Source organism: Panulirus ornatus, chromosome 12, assembly GCF_036320965.1.
Source record: "Panulirus ornatus isolate Po-2019 chromosome 12, ASM3632096v1, whole genome shotgun sequence".
Lineage (NCBI taxonomy): Eukaryota > Metazoa > Arthropoda > Malacostraca > Decapoda > Palinuridae > Panulirus > Panulirus ornatus.
Genome location: NC_092235.1, coordinates 46,887,347 through 46,911,867, shown reverse-complemented (window position 1 = coordinate 46,911,867; position 24,521 = coordinate 46,887,347). Strand labels below are relative to the sequence as shown.

Below are 24,521 nucleotides of genomic sequence, written 5' to 3'. Positions count from 1 at the left end.
AAAAAGGAATTAAAACCCATTCACAGGCAATTAGTTACAGCACTTTACTGGGTCATTAAAATATGCATAATATGTACAAAGACACATTAAATACCTGGACACATTTTACTTCTTAAAGAAAAGAGTATTTTCTACTTGGAAAATGTAATGGTAAAATTTATTTTCAAAATCTGCTGCAAATACGAAGCATGTGAAGCACAGCTGGAAAACGTACCCTAATTCTTAAGTGTCTCAAGGGCAAAATGTCACAGGTCAGGGTATGTATATGTGTTCTTCCTTACTTTTCATTCTAACAAGACCAACAGATTTCTGTCATTATGACACAGTAACTCAATTTGGTTGTCTGTTCTCCTTTACCTTCATTTTGGAAGCCTAACATTCCCTTACCCACAACCACAACTGTGGATAAATCGTATGATTCCTTCCTATATGAAAAGAACTTGCTTCTGAACTGCACCAGTGCTTGCAGATCTTTTTGTTTCTGTTGTATGGGTTACCCTTTCCTGCCATCATTCGTGTGCTTTATTGGTATTTTTTTCATTAAACTTAATCGCTGCCTCCCGCGTCAGTGAGGTAGCACAAGGAAACAGACGAGGAATGGCCCAACCCACCCACATACACATGTATATACATAAACACCCATACACGCATATATACATACATACACACTTTAATGTATACATACACAGACATATACATATATACACAAGTACATATTCACACTTGCTACCTTCATCCATTCCTGTTGTCTCCCTGTCACACATGGAACCACTTACTTTCCTCTCTTCTTAATCGTACACATGCCTTACATCCTTGGTAAAAACTTTTCACTGCTTCTAGCAGCATATAGACATAAAGGAGTACTGGATGCAGTGCTGCCTTGGGCTGCACTACTTCCAGTAACAAAGTACTATAGACAACTTTGGAGTGACAAGTTATTTGACAAGCCTGTAATCCCACTGATGCAGGCTCACCAAAGCTGATTTTTCACTCATGGTGTAACCTCCTGTAGGGAGAGCCTAGCACCACCTATCCACAAAAATTACTAACTAAACACAAGTGAGATGAAGGGGTGTGGCCAACACATCTGGGGCAATCCTACCTCACCTCGAGGTAAAAGGAGGGACATAGAATTTTTTTGTTTGTTTGTTTTACCTATACCTGATATCACATTCTACTCTTACTTCTTTCACAAGCATAGCAATGGTGATGAATTACATGACTCTTTTTTGCACATACTCGCCATTTCCTGCGTCAGCAAGGTAGCATCAAGGACAGATGACTGACCCTTAGAAGGAAAAAATCCTCACATAGCCCCCTTCTCTATTCCTTCTTTTGGAAAAGTAAAACCAGAGTGGAGGATTTCCAGCCATCCACTCCAACCCCTTTTAGTCACCTTCTACAATACATAAGGAATACATGGGAAGTATGCTTTCTCCCCTATCCCCAGGGATAATGGTAATATATCAGTACACATACTAAATGATGCACTATATACCATTATCAATGATAGTTAAAATATGCAATGAAATATTCTAGCTCTTTACTATCATCTTTTACACCAAAATCCTCCATCAACCCAGTATTACATAAAAAAGATTAAACACACCTGTTACATAATCTGTTTTAAGTGAGCACACAAAGGATAAACGTGAGGGTGGTTGGGACATGTATGGCAGGCTTCCACACTGGTCATCCTACTTACTCCCAATTGTTACATTCTCAAAGTCACTTGTTTCTTAACTTTCACTTGTTATTCTTCCTCACATAAGAAGTAAACTTGAATATTGTTGTGCTGCATAATCACCAATAAAACAGACTGAATCAAACAAGAGAGAGAGAATACAGAAACATTTCACATGTCAGGTAAATTGAATGGAGCATATGAATTACCCTGAACAATTAAAAGAACTAGAGTTTTGCCATCTCAAAAATCAGAGGGAAATATACATGATAACATCTGCCAGGTAACAAAAAAGAGAATAAAACACAAAGTCCTGAACCAGAAAGCAATCAGACGAGGATGACACAGAATCATTAAGTCTAGGGTAATACCTGGAAACAAACTAAAAATGCATAACAGAAAGATACATGAATGCCCAAAAAGGAAGTTGGAATGATTATTCAATGCAATACCTGGTGATCTAAGAAATCTAAATGAAATGACAACAGCAGCATTCAAAAGAAGATTAGACTTATGGTTATTGACAATACCAGACAAATTCAGAATAGATACCTATGCATAGTACTGATAAAAAACAGAATCATACAACAACCAAGACAAGTAAGGGAATGAGGCAAGGCACTCTACAGAAATGTTCATCAACATACAAGTCAAGAGCTGAGAGCAACATATTAGCCCTGCCATCACAGCAAAATATTGTTGTAGGTACTCACAGGTTGGATGGCACACAAAAAGTCTAAGTGCAAGGCCAAAAAGTTAATTTCTAGACTCATATTGCACCCCAGAGTTTTATGTGAAGTCAACAGATGTTTTACAACATTACAGTAGTTTTCTGATCTTTATAAACTTTCCTTGATGACAGCCATGCATTTTTTCAACTTTATTTAGCTCTTTATCGAACTTTTCATCACAGTTCCCTGTTCTGTGATCCTACAAAAATACCCTCCTTGATTTTTGTATCACTGACCCAGGGAAATTTATTCCTCAAATATGTGAATCCATGGCCAATTTTATCCATACCTCTGATGGAGTTCTTCAACCTGAGCTTAATGTGCAAAGGAGGCAGATTAATTTTCTCAAGAATCAACAAGACAAGGATTGATGAAATTCTTTTTCCATGAAGTTAATGATGTTTGTTTCAGCAACACTTTCTTTACATAATGATTTTTCCTGTCCTGGCTGTCCCGCTCACAGAGGAAACAACAGAACTTTGTGGAACCAAGTTGCATTCCGAGTAAAAGTGCCACAACCTTTAGGTCACCACATGCATTCCACTTAAAGTCCCCATTCTTAATTTTTTCCAAAAGAAGCTTCATGTTATATGATTCCTTCATGTTAGCTTTGTGAGCCAGATGAATGGAGGAAAACTTGTTTCTGTTGTGGAGTAGAACTGCTTTCAAGCTTACTTTTGATAAATCAATGAACAAGTGCTACTCATCTGTGATATATTCATGGCCAAGTGCCTCCATAACAGAATGAACATCACAGCAAAATACCAGTCCATCTTCAAGGGAGTAAAATTCTTTGAAAATGACATGGTGATCACGATGAAAACAAACTTTAGATTCACTCTGGAGAAGACTCCAGCCATTTAACCTGGAACCTAAAAGTTCGGCTTGCTTCTTGGACAAATTTAAATTGCAGATGAGATCATTAAGATCTCCTTGACTCAGCAAATGTGCTTCACTTGAAGAACAGCCTGCTTGAAATGTTGGATCCATATTGTCCTCTACCTGGTTTACCTTCTCTTCACCAGACTCATCGTCACTCACTGTCAAGTTTCTTGGAAGCTCTGGCACAGGTAATTCCTGACTGTGAGGTACTGGCCTCGTAGCAGATGGTAAATTACAATAATTAACAGTAGGCTTAGATTTTGATGTTATACCATTTATCCCTGGGGATAGGGGAGAAAGAATACTTCCCACGCATTCCTCACGTGTCGTAGAAGGCAACTAAAGGGGATGGGAGTGGGGGGCCAGAAACCCTCCCCTCCTTGTATTTTAACTTTCTAAAAGGGGAAACAGAAGAAGGAGTCACGCGAGGAGTGCTCATCCTCCTCGAAGGCTCAGATTGGGGTGTCTAAATGTGTGTGGATGTAACCAAGATGAGAAAAAAGGAGAGATAGGTAGTATGTTTGAGGAAAGGAACCTGGATGTTTTGGCTCTGAGTGAAACGAAGCTCAAGGGTAAAGGGGAAGAGTGGTTTGGGAATGTCTTGGGAGTAAAGTCAGGGGTTTGTGAGAGGACAAGAGCAAGGGAAGGAGTAGCACTACTCCTGAATCAGGAGTTGTAGGAGTATGTGATAGAGTGTAAGAAAGTAAATTCTGGATTGATATGGGTAAAACTGAAAGTTGATGGAGAGAGATGGGTGATTATTGGTGCATATGCACCTGGGCATGAGAAGAAAGATCATGAGAGGCAAGTGTTTTGGGAGCAGCTGAATGAGTGTGTTAGTGGTTTTGATGCACAAGACTGGGTTATAGTGATGGGTGATTTGAATGCAAAGGTGAGTAATGTGGCAGTTGAGGGAATAATTGGTATACATGGAGTGTTCAGTGTTGTAAATGGAAATGGTGAAGAGCTTGTAGATTTATGTGCTGAAAAAGGACTGGTGATTGGGAATACCTGGTTTAAAAAGAGAGATATACATAAGTATACGTATGTAAGTAGGAGAGATGGCCAAAGAGTGTTACTGGATTACGTGTTAATTGATAGACGCACGAAAGAGAGACTTTTGGATGTTAATGTGCTGAGAGGTGCAACTGGAGGGATGTCTGATCATTATCTTGTGGAAGCGAAGGTGAAGATTTGTGGGGGTTTTCAGAAAAGAAGAGAGAATGTTGGGGTGAAGAGAGTGGTGAGAGTAAGTGAGCTTGGGAAGGAGACTTGTGTGAGGAAGTACCAGGAGAGAGTGAGTACAGAATGGAAAAAGGTGAGAACAAAGGAGGTAAGGGGAGTGGGGGAGGAATGGGATGTATTTAGGGAAGCAGTGATGGCTTGCGCAAAAGATGCTTGTGGCATGAGAAGCGTGGGAAGTGGGTTGATTAGATGAAGAAGTAAGATTATTAGTGAAAGAGAAGAGTGAGGCATTTGGACGATTTTTGCTGGGAAAAAATGCAAATGAGTGGGAGAGGTATAAAAGAAAGAGACAGGAGGTCAAGAGAAAGGTGCAAGAGGTGAAAAAGAGGGCAAATGAGAGTTGGGGTGAGAGAGTATCATTAAATTTCAGGGAGAATAAAAAGATGTTTTGGAAGGAGGTAAATAAAGTGCGTAAGACAAGGGAGCAAATGGGAACTTCAGTGAAGGGGGATAATGGGGAGGTGATAACAAGTAGTGGTGATGTGAGAAGGAGATGGAGTGAGTATTTTGAAGGTTTGTTGAATGTGTTTGATGATAGAGTGGCAGATGTAGGGTGTTTTGGTCGAGGTGGTGTGCAAAGTGAGAGGGTTAGGGAAAATGATTTGGTAAATAGAGAAGAGGTAGTAAAAGCTTTACGGAAGATGAAAGCCGGCAAGGCAGCAGGTTTGGATGGTATTGCAGTGGAATTTATTAAAAAAAGGGGGTGACTGTATTGTTGACTGGTTGGTAAGGTTATTTAATGTATGTATAATTCATGGTGAGGTGCCTGAGGATTGGCGGAATGCTTGCATAGTGCCACTGTACAAAGGCAAAGGGGATAAGAGTGAGTGCTCAAATTACAGAGGTATAAGTTTGTTGAGTATTCCTGGTAAATTATATGGGAGGGTATTGATTGAGAGGGTGAAGGCATGTACAGAGTATCAGATTGGGGAAGAGCAGTGTGGTTTCAGAAGTGGTAGAGGATGTGTGGATCAGGTGTTTGCTTTGAAGAATGTATGTGAGAAATACTTAGAAAAACAAATGGATTTGTATGTAGCATTTATGGATCTGGAGAAGGCATATGATAGAGTTGATAGAGATGCTCTGTGGAAGGTTTTAAGAATATATGGTGTAGGAGGCAAGTTGTTAGAAGCAGTGAAAAGTTTTTATCGAGGATGTAAGGCATGTGTACGTGTAGAAAGAGAGGAAAGTGATTGGTTCTCAGTAAATGTAGGTTTGCGGCAGGGGTGTGTGATGTCTCCATGGTTGTTTAATTTGTTTATGGATGGGGTTGTTAGGGAGGTGAATGCAAGAGTTTTGGAAAGAGGGGCAAGTATGCAGTCTGTTGTGGATGAGAGAGCTTGGGAAGTGAGTCAGTTGTTGTTCGCTGATGATACAGCGCTGGTGGCTGATTCATGTGAGAAACTGCAGAAGCTGGTGACTGAGTTTGGTAAAGTGTGTGAAAGAAGAAAGTTAAGAGTAAATGTGAATAAGAGCAAGGTTATTGGGTACAGTAGGGCTGAGGGTCAAGTCAATTGGGAGGTAAGTTTGAATGGAGAAAAACTGGAGGAAGTAAAGTGTTTTAGATATCTGGGAGTGGATCTGGCAGCAGATGGAACCATGGAAACGTAAGTGAATCATAGGGTGGGGGAGGGGGCGAAAATTCTGGGAGCCTTGAAGAATGTTTGGAAGTCGAGAACATTATCTCGGAAAGCAAAAATGGGTATGTTTGAAGGAATAGTGGTTCCAACAATGTTGTATGGTTGCGAGGCGTGGGCTATGGATAGAGTTGTGCGCAGGAGGGTGGATGTGCTGGAAATGAGATGTTTGAGGACAATATGTGGTGTGAGGTGGTTTGATCAAGTAAGTAATGTAAGGGTAAGAGAGATGTGTGGAAATAAAAAGAGTGTGGTTGAGAGAGCAGAAGAGGGTGTTTTGAAATGGTTTGGTCACATGGAGAGAATGAGTGAGGAAAGACTGACCAAGAGGATATATGTGTCAGAGGTGGAGGGAACGAGGAGAAGTGGGAGACCAAATTGGAGGTGGAAAGATGGGGTGAAAAAGATTTTGAGTGATCGGGGCCTAAACATGCAGGAGGGTGAAAGGCGTGCAAGGAATAGAGTGAATTGGAACGATGTGGTATACCGGGGTTGACGTGCTGTCAATGGATTGAACCAGGGCATGTGAAGCGTCTGGGGTAAACCATGGAAAGTTGTGTGGGGCCTGGATGTGGAAAGGGAGATGTGGTTTTGGTGCATTATTACATGACAGCTAGAGACTGAGTGTGAACGAATGGGGCCTTTGTTGTCTTTTCCTAGCGCTACCTCCCACACATGAGGGGGGAGGGGGTTGTTATTCCATGTGTGGCGAGGTGGCGATGGGAACAAATAAAGGCAGACAGTATGAATTATGTACATGTGTATATATGTATATGTCTGTGTGTGTATATATATGTGTACATTGAGATGTATAGGTATGTATATTTGCGTGTGTGGACGTGTATGTATATACATGTGTATGTGGGCAGGTTGGGCCATTCTTTCGTCTGTTTCCTTGCGCTACCTCGCTAACGCGGGAGACAGCGACAAAGCAAAATAATAATAATAATAACCATTTATATTTATCAAGCAGAAGTAGCAATCCGAAGCATGAACCTTTTCCCCATCCTGTAAGAGACACAACAAATGTGGGGACCCAACTTTTATCCTGGTCACCTATTTTACAACCAAAGTTAAGCTCATAGCATTCTTTAATGAGGGGTGTGAAACAACATTTTTGTGATATGAATGCCAATTCACAGCAGATATAGCAGAAAGAATTTGGACTATATGAACAGTGTTTTGACATTATAATGGTGGATGGAGTATCAGCACAACACTTAAATACACAAAAGCAGTCTGTCAAGAGAGTGGAAAAGACACTGTTTACACTTTAAGTTCTAGCCTGCAACTGACAGAGAACTGCTACTCACTAGTGGGAACTATCTGAATGTTCCAACATTTCCAGTTGTGTTTTTGCAGGCCCCCTGGTGACTCATTTAGATTTAGCTAGGCTTGTGCTTTCAAAAAGAAGCTATTTCACTTCACAAACAATGAAAATAGCTGTGTTTGTTAAATGTTTTGTTTCAAATGCTCCATAGAGCACTGGTACATATATACGGTACATAATGATATGCGAGTATGCTAGAACAAAAACCAATGGATGACAGAAAAATTCTGAAATATTTGCATTCAGCATGCAAAAACACATAAGAAACGGATATATTTTTCCCATGGGACAAAATCTTTGTTGACCAATGATTACTAATTACAGATAAATAATCCTTGAAAGTAAAATCTTTCCCTTCAGAAATAACATACATACATCAATTTGCAGGATTTCACCTTATACAAATCTTTTCATATAAAGTTAATGGATAATCATTTCATACACACAATATTAAAGGAATTCAAAATTACACTTTCTTACTTTAGTGTCCTGAGAGTACTGTTTGCAGTAAGGGAGTTCGTAAGAGCATCTAAGTGTCGGTCTGACAACCCAACATTTGACATGCTGAGACTTTCCAATTTTGTGTTCAACTCCAGGGCATCAAAGAGGCGCTTCAATTGTTCATCAGAAATATTCTGGAAAAGGATTCACTGAATCAATAATTAATTAATTTTCAATGGTTTCACTGAAATTATCATTAAAAAAAAATGGTTTCATTGATGCTTAACTAGGCCATCAATTTGGTTTGCCAAAATAAGGAGCATAAATGATTTAAGTGACAAATCAGCCAACTCAGCATCAATACCAAGAAAAGTTGCAGAGTATATAGTGGTTTTGAAATTATATAATGACCATTATCTCATGCCTTTGTACAAATTATGCATTATATAAACCATCATGCCTGAATGTGCTAATTTGTTTGTATATAATGGAATTTATCAATTTTAGTCAGTTCATGGTCTTAGGCTTCCACCACCTCACATGGTCTAGTATCATTCCTTGTCGTAAACCACACCTTAATTCTGAACCACTGTCATGTGGTGGCATCCCCTGTTAAGAGTAAAATATCAGCCAGGAAAGATTCTGACTCTAATGCAAGGTGATGGTGAGTCTGTTTTCCCCAATCCCTATGTACATACTTTCCCATGAACTCAAGTGTCCAGCCTTCTATTGCATCTTAGGTATATGTATATATTGCTATCCAAGTATATTTAACTTATGTAAATAGTCCCCTCCTTTATTGTAGGCTGAACTTAACATTCAATAAAAATCACAACATTTACCATACTTTTCTGTTTCCTTCGTCCCTTAATCTCTGTTGTCTACTCCATGAGTCGCAGCATATGTTAGCAATTTTGTTATGATAATTCTGTTCCTAATGAAAAGATATAACAGTCTTCATTGCTCTCTTTTTTAAAATGTTCACCTGAGCTGCTTCCAGTATCATTAGTTTTAGCTACAATTCTGCTGCTTGCTTGTCTCCATTCTACGTGTGGTAGAGAGAAATCCCTAAGATGAGCATATCTGGGACCAAGTTTCTGACAAGGTCAAGATATGTTTCTTTGTTTCTTATCCATTCAGTAAATTCATGTGGGTTTACATCTGGTGATCTACAAGTTAAAGTTTTGGATGTCATTCTTGAAAAGGAATGCTTCTACTATATCACCTAAGGAGTTCAAGAGTTTAGTTGTTCTGAGAGAATATGCTTGATGCAGTCCAATTCCTCCAAATGTTCTAGTCCTTTCACATCTGTACAGGTTGTAATCTGGGATCCAGATATCATTATCAATATGGTCTCTAAAGGCAAAGGCTGCAAATACTGCATTTCACACACTCAGCAAGCCAGTTATAAGTCCCTGTATGATAGTACACATAAAGGATGTTATATGACTTCTTTCTGTGTTGTTATTGGTTAAAATGCTTTGTTCTATTGAGTTTGGCAGGATGCTTTGACTTTCATTACCATTTTGTAGAAGGATACTAGTTTCATTTCCTCTATTATGACCGTTCCCCATTCGTGTCTGGGTCTTAAAAGGGGGCACATAGTGATCAGCATGAGTAATGTGTCTCATTATCCTTGATATGTGGTGGTTCTTGCAGTACATGTTCAGGCAGCACCTAAACCATAACTATGGTCTGCACAATTCTGGGTGGTAAAATCTGCATACCTCCCTAAAACAGCCTTTACCTTTTTAAACCAGTCTAGGCATTTTCTGGGGTCTTTAAATTTATTTATTCCCCAGTATGCCAATCCTGCCCTAAATGCAAATTCCTTTTGCACTTTATCTACATACTTTGTTTACTCTTTAAATTTCTTATTTTTCCATCGCATCATATTTCACATTCTGTATGCATGGACAGGCCTGAGAGTTACCTGACCACTTTCTCTCTCTCCTTTTCCTTCTATAACTGAGTCAAAGTCTCAACTCTGTGCTTGAAATGAAATTACCTGGTCTACTTTTTCTCCTGAATCAACATCTCTTTCTGTACCAATGACTGTGCTTGAGGATTCCAAGCCTCCATTTTCAATTTCAATATTCAGAGTGGATTCTCCCTCCCTTTCTAAGCCTGGGTTAATATCAATGTTACTTCTTGACTTTTGCTTTTAAGTCGTGTTACAGCTTATGAAGCCTACTCCATCACTCTCCATTACAGCGCTTCCCATTTCTCTGTTTCTGTCTGAGTCTGGGGTGAGTATGACTGAAGTCCTGAGACTTTTCCTCTTTTCATAAAGTGAAGATAGCACTTTCTAAAATTTTCCTTAATGGCTTAAGATTTGCCTTTAAAATCTCTCAATCAAAGAGGGAGATAGGTGTCTGCAGCACATACTCAAATCATACCAATTACATGTAAAGCACTTTTGGCCATTTTAATTGTTATGGATTATGCTTGTACAGCTGAAATGATTGGCTCATTTACAAATTAAGGAAGCAAGTCCTCCTTGACTGTTTAGGGCATTCTCAGATATAAAGCAGTTCTGTCATTTTTCCAATATGTTATGCTCACCTCTTGATACTGCAAAAATCTGTATTTTTGTTTTTTATAAGTACAGTAAAACCTCTGTTAACCGTAATTTGGGAAAATGAAATGTCAAACCAAGGTAGGATTTTCACTTTCAGTTGTAAGAAAAAAATCAAATTGCATGCATACTATGCCCCTGCAATTAATATACTCACCATTCAGTCCTTTGTAGCACTGGTGGTTGTTTACCATCACCCATGTGCTTTCTGGTGTGGTGTTGTGTGCTGGTCTTGCACATCTGTGCATTCTGTGCACCCTTGATTATCAATGTGAACAATGGCCCCTTTAAAGCATTGTCAGAAATTGCCAAACAGCTCCTTGAATCAGTCTTTATCTTACATGAAGTTCAAAAGGAGCATTTTAAGCCTCAAAAAGAAGATGGAGTTGTGCAGAAGGCTAACTAAAGGAGAGTCCAAAACAGTAAAACAGTACTTATGAAGGACTTCACCTGTCAGTTTGAAGATTATTTATGACATTACTAGCAAAAGATCAGAGCATTTTCTCATGCTTATCTGCTTACATACATTAGTATTCCCTCTATGTAAAATTCATACAAGTAGTTAAAAAATATTCTAAAATGTATATGCAGTAGAAAGTGTGTCAAAACTTCAGGGAGGATTGGCGGACAGAGTAAGCGTGGGTTATGAGTGGATCACACTAAGTTCCCACCAGCAGGTCAGTCTCTCAGTTACCACTGTTGTGTGCAGATCAGTGCTACCTTTGCAATTCAGATATATTGGCAATTTGATTTTCCTACACACCCTGTATTTGTTTGTATATATGGCATCCAAATATCCATTAACATTTTCTCTTACCCCAGCTCCAGCAGTTAAATAGAGGAGACCCTCTCTGACTTTAGAAACAAAGCTAGAAATCTTATGATGCGTTGATGCTGGTGAGAGAGTGTCAGCACCTGGGCATACTTACAACCTGGATGAATGTACAATATACAACATAAAAAAGAATGCTGTGGTTCACAATACTCCAGTGTTTGCTGAGGTAACCACAGGGTTAGAAATCCAACGAATAAGATGGAGTAAATACTTTCGTTATACACAGAGCATGAGGTGAAGAAGAAAAGATGCCTTAGTAAAAATAAGCTTAGGTTTACAGCTCTGAGGATTTATGAGCATTTATGTAATGAGGACAATGTAGCTGAGCCAAAGCAATTTCAAGCAAGTAAAGGATGGCCAGGTAAGTTGATTCAACATCAGAAGCTACATAACATGAAGGTAACAGGAGAATCTATCAGTGCTGACCACAAAGCTCTTACACAGATCCCATTTTTCTCTCTGTTTATTGGTTCGCTATATGTGATTTTTTTCTGAACAAGGTTTCTGCAGAACATAACCTCCACATAAAGCAAGGGATGGGCAATTTCTGAATTATCTAGTATATTAAAAAAAAAAAAAAAAAAAAAGCGATTGGAATTTTTTGATACCCAAAGCAGCTGACTCCTCAAGCATTTCAGACGACAAAAGTTTCACTGTACTTAACTTTTGTACATTGTTAAACTATCCTACTACAGACCCTTCTCCTTATACCTTGCTTCACTTCCTTAAAGTGGGGTTTTAAATCTATTTTCCTAGTCTTGCATATGAAATGGTTCCCAACTTCATACATTTCTATGTATACAGTTACATATTTCTGCAGGTTTGGGCCCCGATCGCTCGAAATCTTTTTCACTCTATTATACTTGATCACCGTTCTCCATGTTAGCTAAGTAGCACCAACAAACAGACGAAGAAAGTCACATCCACTCACACATGCATGAACACCCAGTAACAAATTATTTGGCACCCTTAGGGCGTGATACAATACGACACACTGTACAAAAATTTTGGAAAAAACTCCTGAGGTATGATGCATGGTTGGTATTCCTGTCCTACTGATCTACCATTTACTCTGCAGCTTGTGATTGGTACCATTAAAACTTTAAAGTGACTTTGTCTGCAGATTGTGCTTAATGAACCAAATCATGCTTCTCGATACAAATTAACCACCTCAATAGCTTTCACAGTAACACCACAGTAGTATGTATTCTTCCTACTGACAGACATACAGTCACTGAGTATTAGATATACTGGTTGGGAAAGATAAACACATTTCACCAGAAGTTATATCACTTTTAATTCTATCATTAGTTAGCGTAGGAATCCCCTGCTGCTAGGACACAGTTTAACTTGTTTGGTATGATTTTCATCTCGTCCAACATAGCTATGATTCAAAATAAATGCTGCAATAAATGCTCCGAAGCTTAACTCACTAAAGGTTGAACCAGTTCCGTTTCCAACATATTCGATACACTGTATTCAGATAACGAACTTCCTGTGGTAAATTTCTGTGCTAACACTAATATTGTTTGTCTCACATGAATTCCCCTACCAATTACATCCTCGAGGACCTACAAATCTTAATATGTTTAGCATACTATAGAAACATCATACCTAGTTTCGTGACTTGTTTCCTGCTTCATAATCATGTCATAGCTGTGCTTAATTCTAAATCACTATTATGATACACAAATATTCTGTGTTCTTTGTGCATATGGTCTTAAATTACAGAACGTTTACATACTTTCCATTATATACAATTTGTACAATGTGAATTTATGTCGTTGCATCTCATAACATAAGAAATCCCTAAATGGCACCCAGACTTGTTGGTTGCCAGGCACACATTAATACAGATTTGGGTTTGATTAATGTATTAAAGAGAGCAGTGCTATGCCGTTTAGAGGCTTTCGTACCAACACTATGTATTTTCATTTATTAACCGTTAAATATGACACATGGCTGCATTAAACATTATATTACTTTCACACACACACTCACACACACACATACAAAGAGCAAGAGACATGGATACCAACCACATCAGTAATCATTGCAGGGTGTACTGTAGCTGAGGGTGCCAAAGAATTTTATAGAGGGTGTGCATATATATATATATATATATTTTTTTTTTTTTTTTTTTATACTTTGTCGCTGTCTCCCGCGTTTGCGAGGTAGCGCAAGGAAACAGACGAAAGAAATGGCCCAACCCCCCCCCCCCCCCCCCCCCCCATACACATGTACATACACACGTCCACACACGCAAATATACATACCTACACAGCTTTCCATGGTTTACCCCAGACGCTTCACATGCCTTGCTTCAATCCACTGACAGCACGTCAACCCCTGTATACCACATGACTCCAATTCACTCTATTACTTGCCCTCCTTTCACCCTCCTGCATGTTCAGGCCCCGATCACACAAAATCTTTTTCACTCCATCTTTCCACCTCCAATTTGGTCTCCCTCTTCTCCTCGTTCCCTCCACCTCCGACACATATATCCTCTTGGTCAATCTCTCCTCACTCATTCTCTCCATGTGCCCAAACCATTTCAAAACACCCTCTTCTGCTCTCTCAACCACGCTCTTTTTATTTCCACACATCTCTCTTACCCTTACGTTACTTACTCGATCAAACCACCTCACACCACACATTGTCCTCAAACATCTCATTTCCAGCACATCCATCCTCCTGCGCACATCTCTATCCATAGCCCACGCCTCGCAACCATACAGCATTGTTGGAACCACTATTCCCTCAAACATACCCATTTTTGCTTTCCGAGATAATGTTCTCGACTTCCACACATTTTTCAAGGCTCCCAAAATTTTCGCCCCCTCCCCCACCCTATGATCCACTTCCGCTTCCATGGTTCCATCCGCTGACAGATCCACTCCCAGATATCTAAAACACTTCACTTCCTCCAGTTTTTCTCCATTCAAACTCACCTCCCAATTGACTTGACCCTCACCCCTACTGTACCTAATAACCTTGCTCTTATTCACATTTACTCTCAACTTTCTTCTTCCACACACTTTACCAAACTCAGTCACCAGCTTCTGCAGTTTCTCACATGAATCAGCCACTAGCGCTGTATCATCAGCGAACAACAATTGACTCACTTCCCAAGCTCTCTCATCCCCAACAGACTTCATACTTGCCCCTCTTTCCAGGACTCTTGCATTTACCTCCCTTACAACCCCATCCATAAACAAATTAAACAACCATGGAGACATCACACACCCCTGCCGCAAACCTACATTCACTGAGAACCAATCACTTTCCTCTCTTCCTACACGTACACATGCCTTACATCCTCGATAAAAACTTTTCACTGCTTCTAACAACTTGCCTCCCACACCATATATTCTTAATACCTTCCACAGAGCATCTCTATCAACTCTATCATATGCCTTCTCCAGATCCATAAATGCTACATACAAATCCATTTGCTTTTCTAAGTATTTCTCACATACATTCTTCAAAGCAAACACCTGATCCACACATCCTCTACCACTTCTGAAACCGCACTGCTCTTCCCCAATCTGATGCTCTGTACATGCCTTCACCCTCTCAATCAATACCCTCCCATATAATTTACCAGGAATACTGGGGATAGGGGAGAAAGAATACTTCCCACGTATTCCCTGCATGTTGTAGAAGGCGACTAAAAGGGGAGGGAGCGGGGGGGCTAGAAATCCTCCTCTCGTTTTTTTTTTTTTTAATTTTCCAAAAGAAGGAACAGAGAATTGGGCCAGGTGAAGGTATTCCCTCAAAGGCCCACTCCTCTGTTCTTAACGCTACCTCGCTAATGCGGGAAATGGCGAATAGTTTGAAAGAAAAAAGAAATATATAGAGAGACTTTTGGATGTTAATGTGCTGAGAGGTGCAACTGGAGGGATGTCTGATCATTATCTTGTGGAGGCCAAGGTGAAGATTTGCATGGGTTTTCAGAAAAGAAGAGTGAATGTTGGGGTGAAGAGGGTGGTGAGAGTAAGTGAGCTTGAGAAGGAGACCTGTGTGAGGAAGTACCAGGAGAGACTGAGTACAGAATGGAAAAAGGTGAGAACAATGGAAGTAAGGGGAGTGGGGGAGGAATGGGATGTATTTAGGGAATCAGTGATGGATTGCGCAAAAGATGCTTGTGGCATGAGAAGAGTGGGAGGTGGGTTGATTAGAAAGGGTAGTGAGTGGTGGGATGAAGAAGTAAGAGTATTAGTGAAAGAGAAGAGAGAGGCATTTGGATGATTTTTGCAGGGAAAAAATGCAATTGAGTGGGAGATGTATAAAAGAAAGAGACAGGAGGTCAAGAGAAAGGTGCAAGAGGTGAAAAAAAGGGCAAATGAGAGTTGGGGTGAGAGAGTATCATTAAATTTTAGGGAGAATAAAAAGATGTTCTGGAAGGAGGTAAATAAAGTGCGTAAGACAAGGGAGCAAATGGGAACTTCGGTGAAGGGCGCAAGTGGGGAGGTGATAACAAGTAGTGGTGATGTGAGAAGGAGATGGAGTGAGTATTTTGAAGGTTTGTTGAATGTGTTTGATGATAGAGTGGCAGATATAGGGTGTTTTGGTCGAGGTGGTGTGCAAAGTGAGAGGGTTAGGGAAAATGATTTGGTAAACAGAGAAGAGGTAGTGAAAGCTTTGCGGAAGATGAAGGCCGGCAAGGCAGCAGGTTTGGATGGTATTGCAGTGGAATTTATTAAAAAAGGGGGTGACTGTATTGTTGACTGGTTGGTAAGGTTATTTAATGTATGCATGACTCATGGTGAGGTGCCTGAGGATTGGCGGAATGCGTGCATAGTGCCATTGTACAAAGGCAAAGGGGATAAGAGTGAGTGCTCAAATTACAGAGGTATAAGTTTGTTGAGTATTCCTGGTAAATTATATGGGAGGGTATTGATTGAGAGGGTGAAGGCATGTACAGAGCATCAGATTGGGGAAGAGCAGTGTGGTTTCAGAAGTGGTAGAGGATGTGTGGATCAGGTGTTTGCTTTGAAGAATGTATGTGAGAAATACTTAGAAAAGCAAATGGATTTGTATGTAGCATTTATGGATCTGGAGAAGGCATATGATAGAGTTGATAGAGATGCTCTGTGGAAGGTATTAAGAATATATGGTGTGGGAGGAAAGTTGTTAGAAGCAGTGAAAAGTTTTTATCGAGGATGTAAGGCATGTGTACGTGTAGGAAGAGAGGAAAGTGATTGGTTCTCAGTGAATGTAGGTTTGCGGCAGGGGTGTGTGATGTCTCCATGGTTGTTTAATTTGTTTATGGATGGGGTTGTTAGGGAGGTAAATGCAAGAGTTTTGGAAAGAGGGGCAAGTATGAAGTCTGTTGGGGATGAGAGAGCTTGGGAAGTGAGTCAGTTGTTGTTCGCTGATGATACAGCGCTGGTGGCTGATTCATGTGAGAAACTGCAGAAGCTGGTGACTGAGTTTGGAAAAGTGTGTGGAAGAAGAAAGTTAAGAGTAAATGTGAATAAGAGCAAGGTTATTAGGTACAGTAGGGTTGAGGGTCAAGTCAATTGGGAGGTGAGTTTGAATGGAGAAAAACTGGAGGAAGTGAAGTGTTTTAGATATCTGGGAGTGGATCTGGCAGCGGATGGAACCATGGAAGCGGAAGTGGATCATAGGGTGGGGGAGGGGGCGAAAATCCTGGGGGCCTTGAAGAATGTGTGGAAGTCGAGAACATTATCTCGGAAAGCAAAAATGGGTATGTTTGAAGGAATAGTGGTTCCAACAATGTTGTATGGTTGCGAGGCGTGGGCTATGGATAGAGTTGTGCGCAGGAGGATGGATGTGCTGGAAATGAGATGTTTGAGGACAATGTGTGGTGTGAGGTGGTTTGATCGAGTGAGTAACGTAAGGGTAAGAGAGATGTGTGGAAATAAAAAGAGCGTGGTTGAGAGAGCAGAAGAGGGTGTTTTGAAGTGGTTTGGGCACATGGAGAGGATGAGTGAGGAAAGACTGACCAAGAGGATATATGTGTCGGAGGTGGAGGGAACAAGGAGAAGAGGGAGACCAAATTGGAGGTGGAAAGATGGAGTGAAAAAGATTTTGTGTGATCGGGGCCTGAACATGCAGGAGGGTGAAAGGAGGGCAAGGAATAGAGTGAATTGGAGCGATGTGGTATACCGGGGTTGACGTGCTGTCAGTGGATTGAAGCAGGGCATGTGAAGCGTCTGGGGTAAACCATGGAAAGCTGTGTAGGTATGTATATTTGCGTGTGTGGACGTATGTATATACATGTGTATGGGGGGGGTTCGGCCATTTCTTTCGTCTGTTTCCTTGCGCTACCTCGCAAACGCGGGAGACAGCGACAAAGTATAATAGTAAATAATATATATATATATATATATATATATTCTCTTGGTCAATCTTTCCTCACTCATTCTCTCCATGTGCCCAAACCATTTCAAAACACCCTCTTCTCCTCTCTCAACCACGCTCTTTTTATTTCCACACATCTCTCTTACCCTTACGTTACTTACTCGATCAAACCACCTCACACCACATATTGTCCTCAAACATCTCATTTCCAGCACATCCATCCTCCTGCGCACAACTCTATCCATAGCCCACGTCTCGCAACCATACAACATTGTTGGAACCACTATTCCTTCAAACATACCCATTTTTGCTTTCCGAGATAATGTTCTCGACTTCCACACATTCTTCAAGGCTCCCAGAATTTTCGCCCCCTCCCCCACCCTATGATCCACTTCCGCTTCCATGGTTCCATCCGCTGCCAGATCCACTCCCAGATATCTAAAACACTTCACTTCCTCCAGTTTTTCTCCATTCAAACTCACCTCCCAATTGACTTGACCCTCAACCCTACTGTACCTAATAACCTTGCTCTTATTCACATTTACTCTTAACTTTCTTCTTTCACACACTTTACCAAACTCAGTCACCAGCTTCTGCAGTTTCTCACATGAATCAGCCACCAGCGCTGTATCATCAGCGAACAACAACTGACTCACTTCCCAAGCTCTCTCATCCCCAACAGACTTCATACTTGCCCCTCTTTCCAAAACTCTTGCATTCACCTCCCTAACAACCCCATCCATAAACAAATTAAACAACCATGGAGACATCACACACCCCTGCCGCAAACCTAAATTCACTGAGAACCAATCACTTTCCTCTCTTCCTACACGTACACATGCCTTACATGTGAAAGCTTTGCGGAAGATGAAAGCCGGCAAGGCAGCAGGTTTGGATGGTATTGCAGTGGAATTTATTAAAAAAGGGGGTGACTGTATTGTTGACTGGTTGGTAAGGTTATTTAATGTATGTATGACTCATGGTGAGGTGCCTGAGGATTGGCGGAATGCGTGCATAGTGCCATTGTACAAAGGCAAAGGGGATAAGAGTGAGTGCTCAAATTACAGAGGTATAAGTTTGTTGAGTATTCCTGGTAAATTATATGGGAGGGTATTGATTGAGAGGGTGAAGGCATGTACAGAGCATCAGATTGGGGAAGAGCAGTGTGGTTTCAGAAGTGGTAGAGGATGTGTGGATCAGGTGTTTGCTTTGAAGAATGTATGTGAGAAATACTTAGAAAAGCAAATGGATTTGTATGTAGCATTTATGGATCTGGAGAAGGCATATGATAGAGTTGATAGAGATGCTCTGTGGAAGGTATTAAGAATATATGGTGTGGGAGGAAAGTTGTTAGAAGCAGAGAAAAGTTTTTATCGAGGATGTAAGGCATGTGTATGTGTAGGAAGAGAGGAAAGTGATTGGTTCTCAGTGAATGTAGGTTTGCGGCAGGGGTGTGTGATGTCTCCATGGTTGTTTAATTTGTTTATGGATGGGGTTGTTAGGCAGGTAAATGCAAGAGTTTTGGAAAGAGGGGCAAGTATGAAGTCTGTTGGGGATGAGAGAGCTTGGGAAGTGAGTCAGTTGCTGTTCGCTGATGATACAGCGCTGGTGGCTGATTCATGTGAGAAACTGCAGAAGCTGGTGACTGAGTTCGGTAAAGTGTGTGGAAGAAGAAAGTTAAGAGTAAATGTGAATAAGAGCAAGGTTATTAGGTACAGTAGGGTTGAGGGTCAAGTCAATTGGGAGGTGAGTTTGAATGGAGAAAAACTGGAGGAAGTGAAGTGTTTTAGATATCTGGGAGTGGATCTGGCAGCGGATGGAACCATGGAAGCGGAAGTGGATCATAGGGTGGGGGAGGGGGCGAAAATTCTGTGGGCCTTGAAGAATGTGTGGAAGTCGAGAACATTATCTCGGAAAGCAAAAATGGGTATGTTTGAAGGAATAGTGGTTCCAACAATGTTGTATGGTTGCGAGGCGTGGGCTATGGATAGAGTTGTGCGCAGGAGGATGGATGTGCTGGAAATGAGATGTTTGAGGACAATGTGTGGTGTGAGGTGGTTTGATCGAGTGAGTAACGTACGGGTAAGAGAGATGTGTGGAAATAAAAAGAGCGTGGTTGAGAGAGCAGAAGAGGGTGTTTTGAAGTGGTTTGGGCACATGGAGAGGATGAGTGAGGAAAGATTGACCAAGAGGATATATGTGTCGGAGGTGGAGGGAACAAGGAGAAGAGGGAGACCAAATTGGAGGAGGAAAGATGGAGTGAAAAAGATTTTGTGTGATCGGGGCCTGAACATGCAGGAGGGTGAAAGGAGGGCAAGGAATAGAGTGAATTGGAGCGATGTGGTATACCGGGGTTGACGTGCTGTCAGTGGATTGAAGCAGGGCATGTGAAGCGTCTGGGGTAAACCATGGAAAGCTGTGTAGGTATGTATATTTGCGTGTGTGGACGTATGTATATACATGTGTATGGGGGGGGTTGGGCCATTTCTTTCGTCTGTTTCCTTGCGCTACCTCGCAAACGCGGGAGACAGCGACAAAGTATAATAGTAAATAATATATATATATATATATATATATATATATATATATATATATATATATATATATATATATATATATATATATATATTCCTTGCGCTACCTCGCAAACGCGGGAGACAGCGACAAAGTATAAAATATATATATATATATATATATATATATATATATATATATATATATTTTTTGCTTTGTCGCTGTCTCCCTCATTTGCGAGGTAGCGCAAGGAAACACACGAAAGAAATGGCCCAACCCACCCCCATACACATGTATATACATACGTCCACACACGCAAATATACATACCTACACAGCTTTCCATGGTTTACCCCAGACGCTTCACATGCCTTGATTCAATCCACTGACAGCACGTCAACCCCGGTATACCACATCGCTCCAATTCACTCTATTCCTTGCCCTCCTTTCACCCTCCTGCATGTTCAGGCCCCGATCACACAAAATCTTTTTCACTCCCTCTTTCCACCTCCAATTTGGTTTCCCTCTTCTCCTCGTTCCCTCCACCTCCGACACATATATTCTCTTGGTCAATCTTTCCTCACTCATTCTCTCCATGTGCCCGAACCATTTCAAAACACCCTCTTCTCCTCTCTCAACCACGCTCTTTTTATTTCCACACATCTCTCTTACCCTTACGTTACTTACTCAATCAAACCACCTCACACCACATATTGTCCTCAAACATCTCATTTCCAGCACATCCATCCTCCTGCGCACAACTCTATCCATAGCCCACGTCTCGCAACCATACAACATTGTTGGAACCACTATTCCTTCAAACATACCCATTTTTGCTTTCCGAGATAATGTTCTCGACTTCCACACATTCTTCAAGGCTCCCAGAATTTTCGCCCCCTCCCCCACCCTATGATCCACTTCCGCTTCCATGGTTCCATCCGCTGCCAGATCCACTCCCAGATATCTAAAACACTTCACTTCCTCCAGTTTTTCTCCATTCAAACTCACCTCCCAATTGACTTGACCCTCAACCCTACTGTACCTAATAACCTTGCTCTTATTCACATTTACTCTTAACTTTCTTCTTTCACACACTTTACCAAACTCAGTCACCAGCTTCTGCAGTTTCTCACATGAATCAGCCACCAGCGCTGTATCATCAGCGAACAACAACTGACTCACTTCCCAAGCTCTCTCATCCCCAACAGACTTCATACTTGCCCCTCTTTCCAAAACTCTTGCATTCACCTCCCTAACAACCCCATCCATAAACAAATTAAACAACCATGGAGACATCACACACCCCTGCCGCAAACCTACATTCACTGAGAACCAATCACTTTCCTCTCTTCCTACACGTACACATGCCCTACATGTGAAAGCTTTGCGGAAGATGAAAGCCGGCAAGGCAGCAGGTTTGGATGGTATTGCAGTGGAATTTATTAAAAAAGGGGGTGACTGTATTGTTGACTGGTTGGTAAGGTTATTTAATGTATGTATGACTCATGGTGAGGTGCCTGAGGATTGGCGGAATGCGTGCATAGTGCCATTGTACAAAGGCAAAGGGGATAAGAGTGAGTGCTCAAATTACAGAGGTATAAGTTTGTTGAGTATTCCTGGTAAATTATATGGGAGGGTATTGATTGAGAGGGTGAAGGCATGTACAGAGCATCAGATTGGGGAAGAGCAGTGCGGTTTCGGAAGTGGTAGAGGATGTGTGGATCAGGTGTTTGCTTTGAAGAATGTATGTGAGAAATACTTAGAAAAGCAAATGGATTTGTATGTAGCATTTATGGATCTGGAGAAGGCATATGATAGAGTTGATAGAGATGCTCTGTGGAAGGTATTAAGAATATATGGTGTGGGAGGCAAGTTGTTAGAAGCAGTGAAAAGTTTTTATCGAGGATGTAAGGCATGTGTACGTGTAGGAAGAGAGGAAAGTGATTGGTTCTCAGTGAATGTAGGTTTGCGGCAGGGGTGTGTGATGTCTCCATGGTTGTTTAATTTGTTTATGGATGGGGTTGTTAGGGAGGTAAATGCAAGAGTTTTGGAAAGAGGGGCAAGTATGAAGTCTGTTGGGGATGAGAGAGCTTGGGAAGTGAGTCAGTTGTTGTTCGCTGATGATACAGCGCTGGTGGCTGATTCATGTGAGAAACTGCAGAAGCTGGTGACTGAGTTTGGTAAAGTGTGTGGAAGAAGAAAGTTAAGAGTAAATGTGAATAAGAGCAAGGTTATTAGGTACAGTAGGGTTGAGGGTCAAGTCAATTGGGAGGTGAGTTTGAATGGAGAAAAACTGGAGGAAGTGAAGTGTTTTAGATATCTGGGAGTGGATCTGTCAGCGGATGGAACCATGGAAGCGGAAGTGGATCATAGGGTGGGGGAGGGGGCGAAAATTTTGGGAGCCTTGAAAAATGTGTGGAAGTCGAGAACATTATCTCGGAAAGCAAAAATGGGTATGTTTGAAGGAATAGTGGTTCCAACAATGTTGTATGGTTGCGAGGCGTGGGCTATGGATAGAGTTGTGCGCAGGAGGATGGATGTGCTGGAAATGAGATGTTTGAGGACAATGTGTGGTGTGAGGTGGTTTGATCGAGTAAGTAACGTAAGGGTAAGAGAGATGTGTGGAAATAAAAAGAGCGTGGTTGAGAGAGCAGAAGAGGGTGTTTTGAAATGGTTTGGGCACATGGAGAGAATGAGTGAGGAAAGATTGACCAAGAGGATATATGTGTCGGAGGTGGAGGGAACGAGGAGAAGAGGGAGACCAAATTGGAGGTGGAAAGATGGAGTGAAAAAGATTTTGTGTGATCGGGGCCTGAACATGCAGGAGGGTGAAAGGAGGGCAAGGAATAGAGTGAATTGGAGCGATGTGGTATACAGGGGTTGACGTGCTGTCAGTGGATTGAATCAAGGCATGTGAAGCGTCTGGGGTAAACCATGGAAAGCTGTGTAGGTATGTATATTTGCGTGTGTGGACGTGTGTATGTACATGTGTATGGGGGGGGGTTGGGCCATTTCTTTCGTCTGTTTCCTTGCGCTACCTCGCAAACGCGGGAGACAGCGACAAAGTATAAGAAAAAAAAAAAAAAAAAAAAAATATGATGGATTGCGCAAAAGATGCTTGTGGCATGAGAAGAGTGGGAGGTGGGTTGATTAGAAAGGGTAGTGAGTGGTGGGATGAAGAAGTAAGAGTATTAGTGAAAGAGAAGAGAGAGGCATTTGGACGATTCTTGCAGGGAAAAAATGAAATTGAGTGGGAGATGTATAAAAGAAAGAGACAGGAGGTCAAGAGAAAGGTGCAAGAGGTGAAAAAAAGGGCAAATGAGAGTTGGGGTGAGAGAGTATCATTAAATTTTAGGGAGAATAAAAAGATGTTCTGGAAGGAGGTAAATAAAGTGCGTAAGACAAGGGAGCAAATGGGAACTTCAGTGAAGGGCGCAAATGGGGAGGTGATAACATGTAGTGGTGATGTGAGAAGGAGATGGAGTGAGTATTTTGAAGGTTTGTTGAATGTGTTTGATGACAGAGTGGCAGATATAGGGTGTTTTGGTCGAGGTGGTGTGCAAAGTGAGAGGGTTAGGGAAAATGATTTGGTAAACAGAGAAGAGGTAGTGAAAGCTTTGCGGAAGATGAATGCCGGCAAGGCAGCAGATTTGGATGGTATTGCAGTGGAATTTATTAAAAAAGGGGGTGACTGTATTATTGACTGGTTGGTAAGGTTATTTAATGTATGTATGACTCATGGTGAGGTGCCTGAGGATTGGCGGAATGCGTGCATAGTGCCATTGTACAAAGGCAAAGGGGATAAGAGTGAGTGCTCAAATTATAGAGGTATAAGTTTGTTGAGTATTCCTGGTAAATTATATGGGAGGGTATTGATTGAGAGGGTGAAGGCATGTACAGAGCATCAGATTGGGGAAGAGCAGTGTGGTTTCAGAAGTGGTAGAGGATGTGTGGATCAGGTGTTTGCTTTGAAGAATGTATGTGAGAAATACTTAGAAAAGCAAATGGATTTGTATGTAGCATTTATGGATCTGGAGAAGGCATATGATAGAGTTGACAGAGATGCTCTGTGGAAGGTATTAAGAATATATGGTGTGGGAGGCAAGTTGTTAGAAGCAGTGAAAAGTTTTTATTGAGGATGTAAGGCATGTGTACGTGTAGGAAGAGAGGAAAGTGATTGGTTCTCAGTGAATGTAGGTTTGCGGCAGGGGTGTGTGATGTCTCCATGGTTGTTTAATTTGTTTATGGATGGGGTTGTTAGGGAGGTAAATGCAAGAGTTTTGGAAAGAGGGGCAAGTATGAAGTCTGTTGG

At 41.2% G+C, this 24,521-nt stretch overlaps 1 protein-coding gene across 18 annotated transcripts in view; it reads right to left on the bottom strand.

Moving 5' to 3' along the window:
• The window catches only part of tmod (tropomodulin), a 301,351-nt gene that overhangs the window by 83,885 nt on the left and 192,945 nt on the right, over positions 1–24,521 (bottom strand). For all 18 annotated transcript variants that reach the window (XR_011713467.1, XR_011713468.1, XR_011713469.1 and 15 more), the window contains one exon: positions 7,990–8,144. Coding sequence is in view for 15 of the 18 variants with exons in the window: in XM_071667838.1 (XP_071523939.1) it covers positions 7,990–8,144 (155 nt within the window). In the remaining 3 variants the exon portion in view is untranslated. The remainder of the gene's footprint in view (positions 1–7,989; positions 8,145–24,521) is intronic.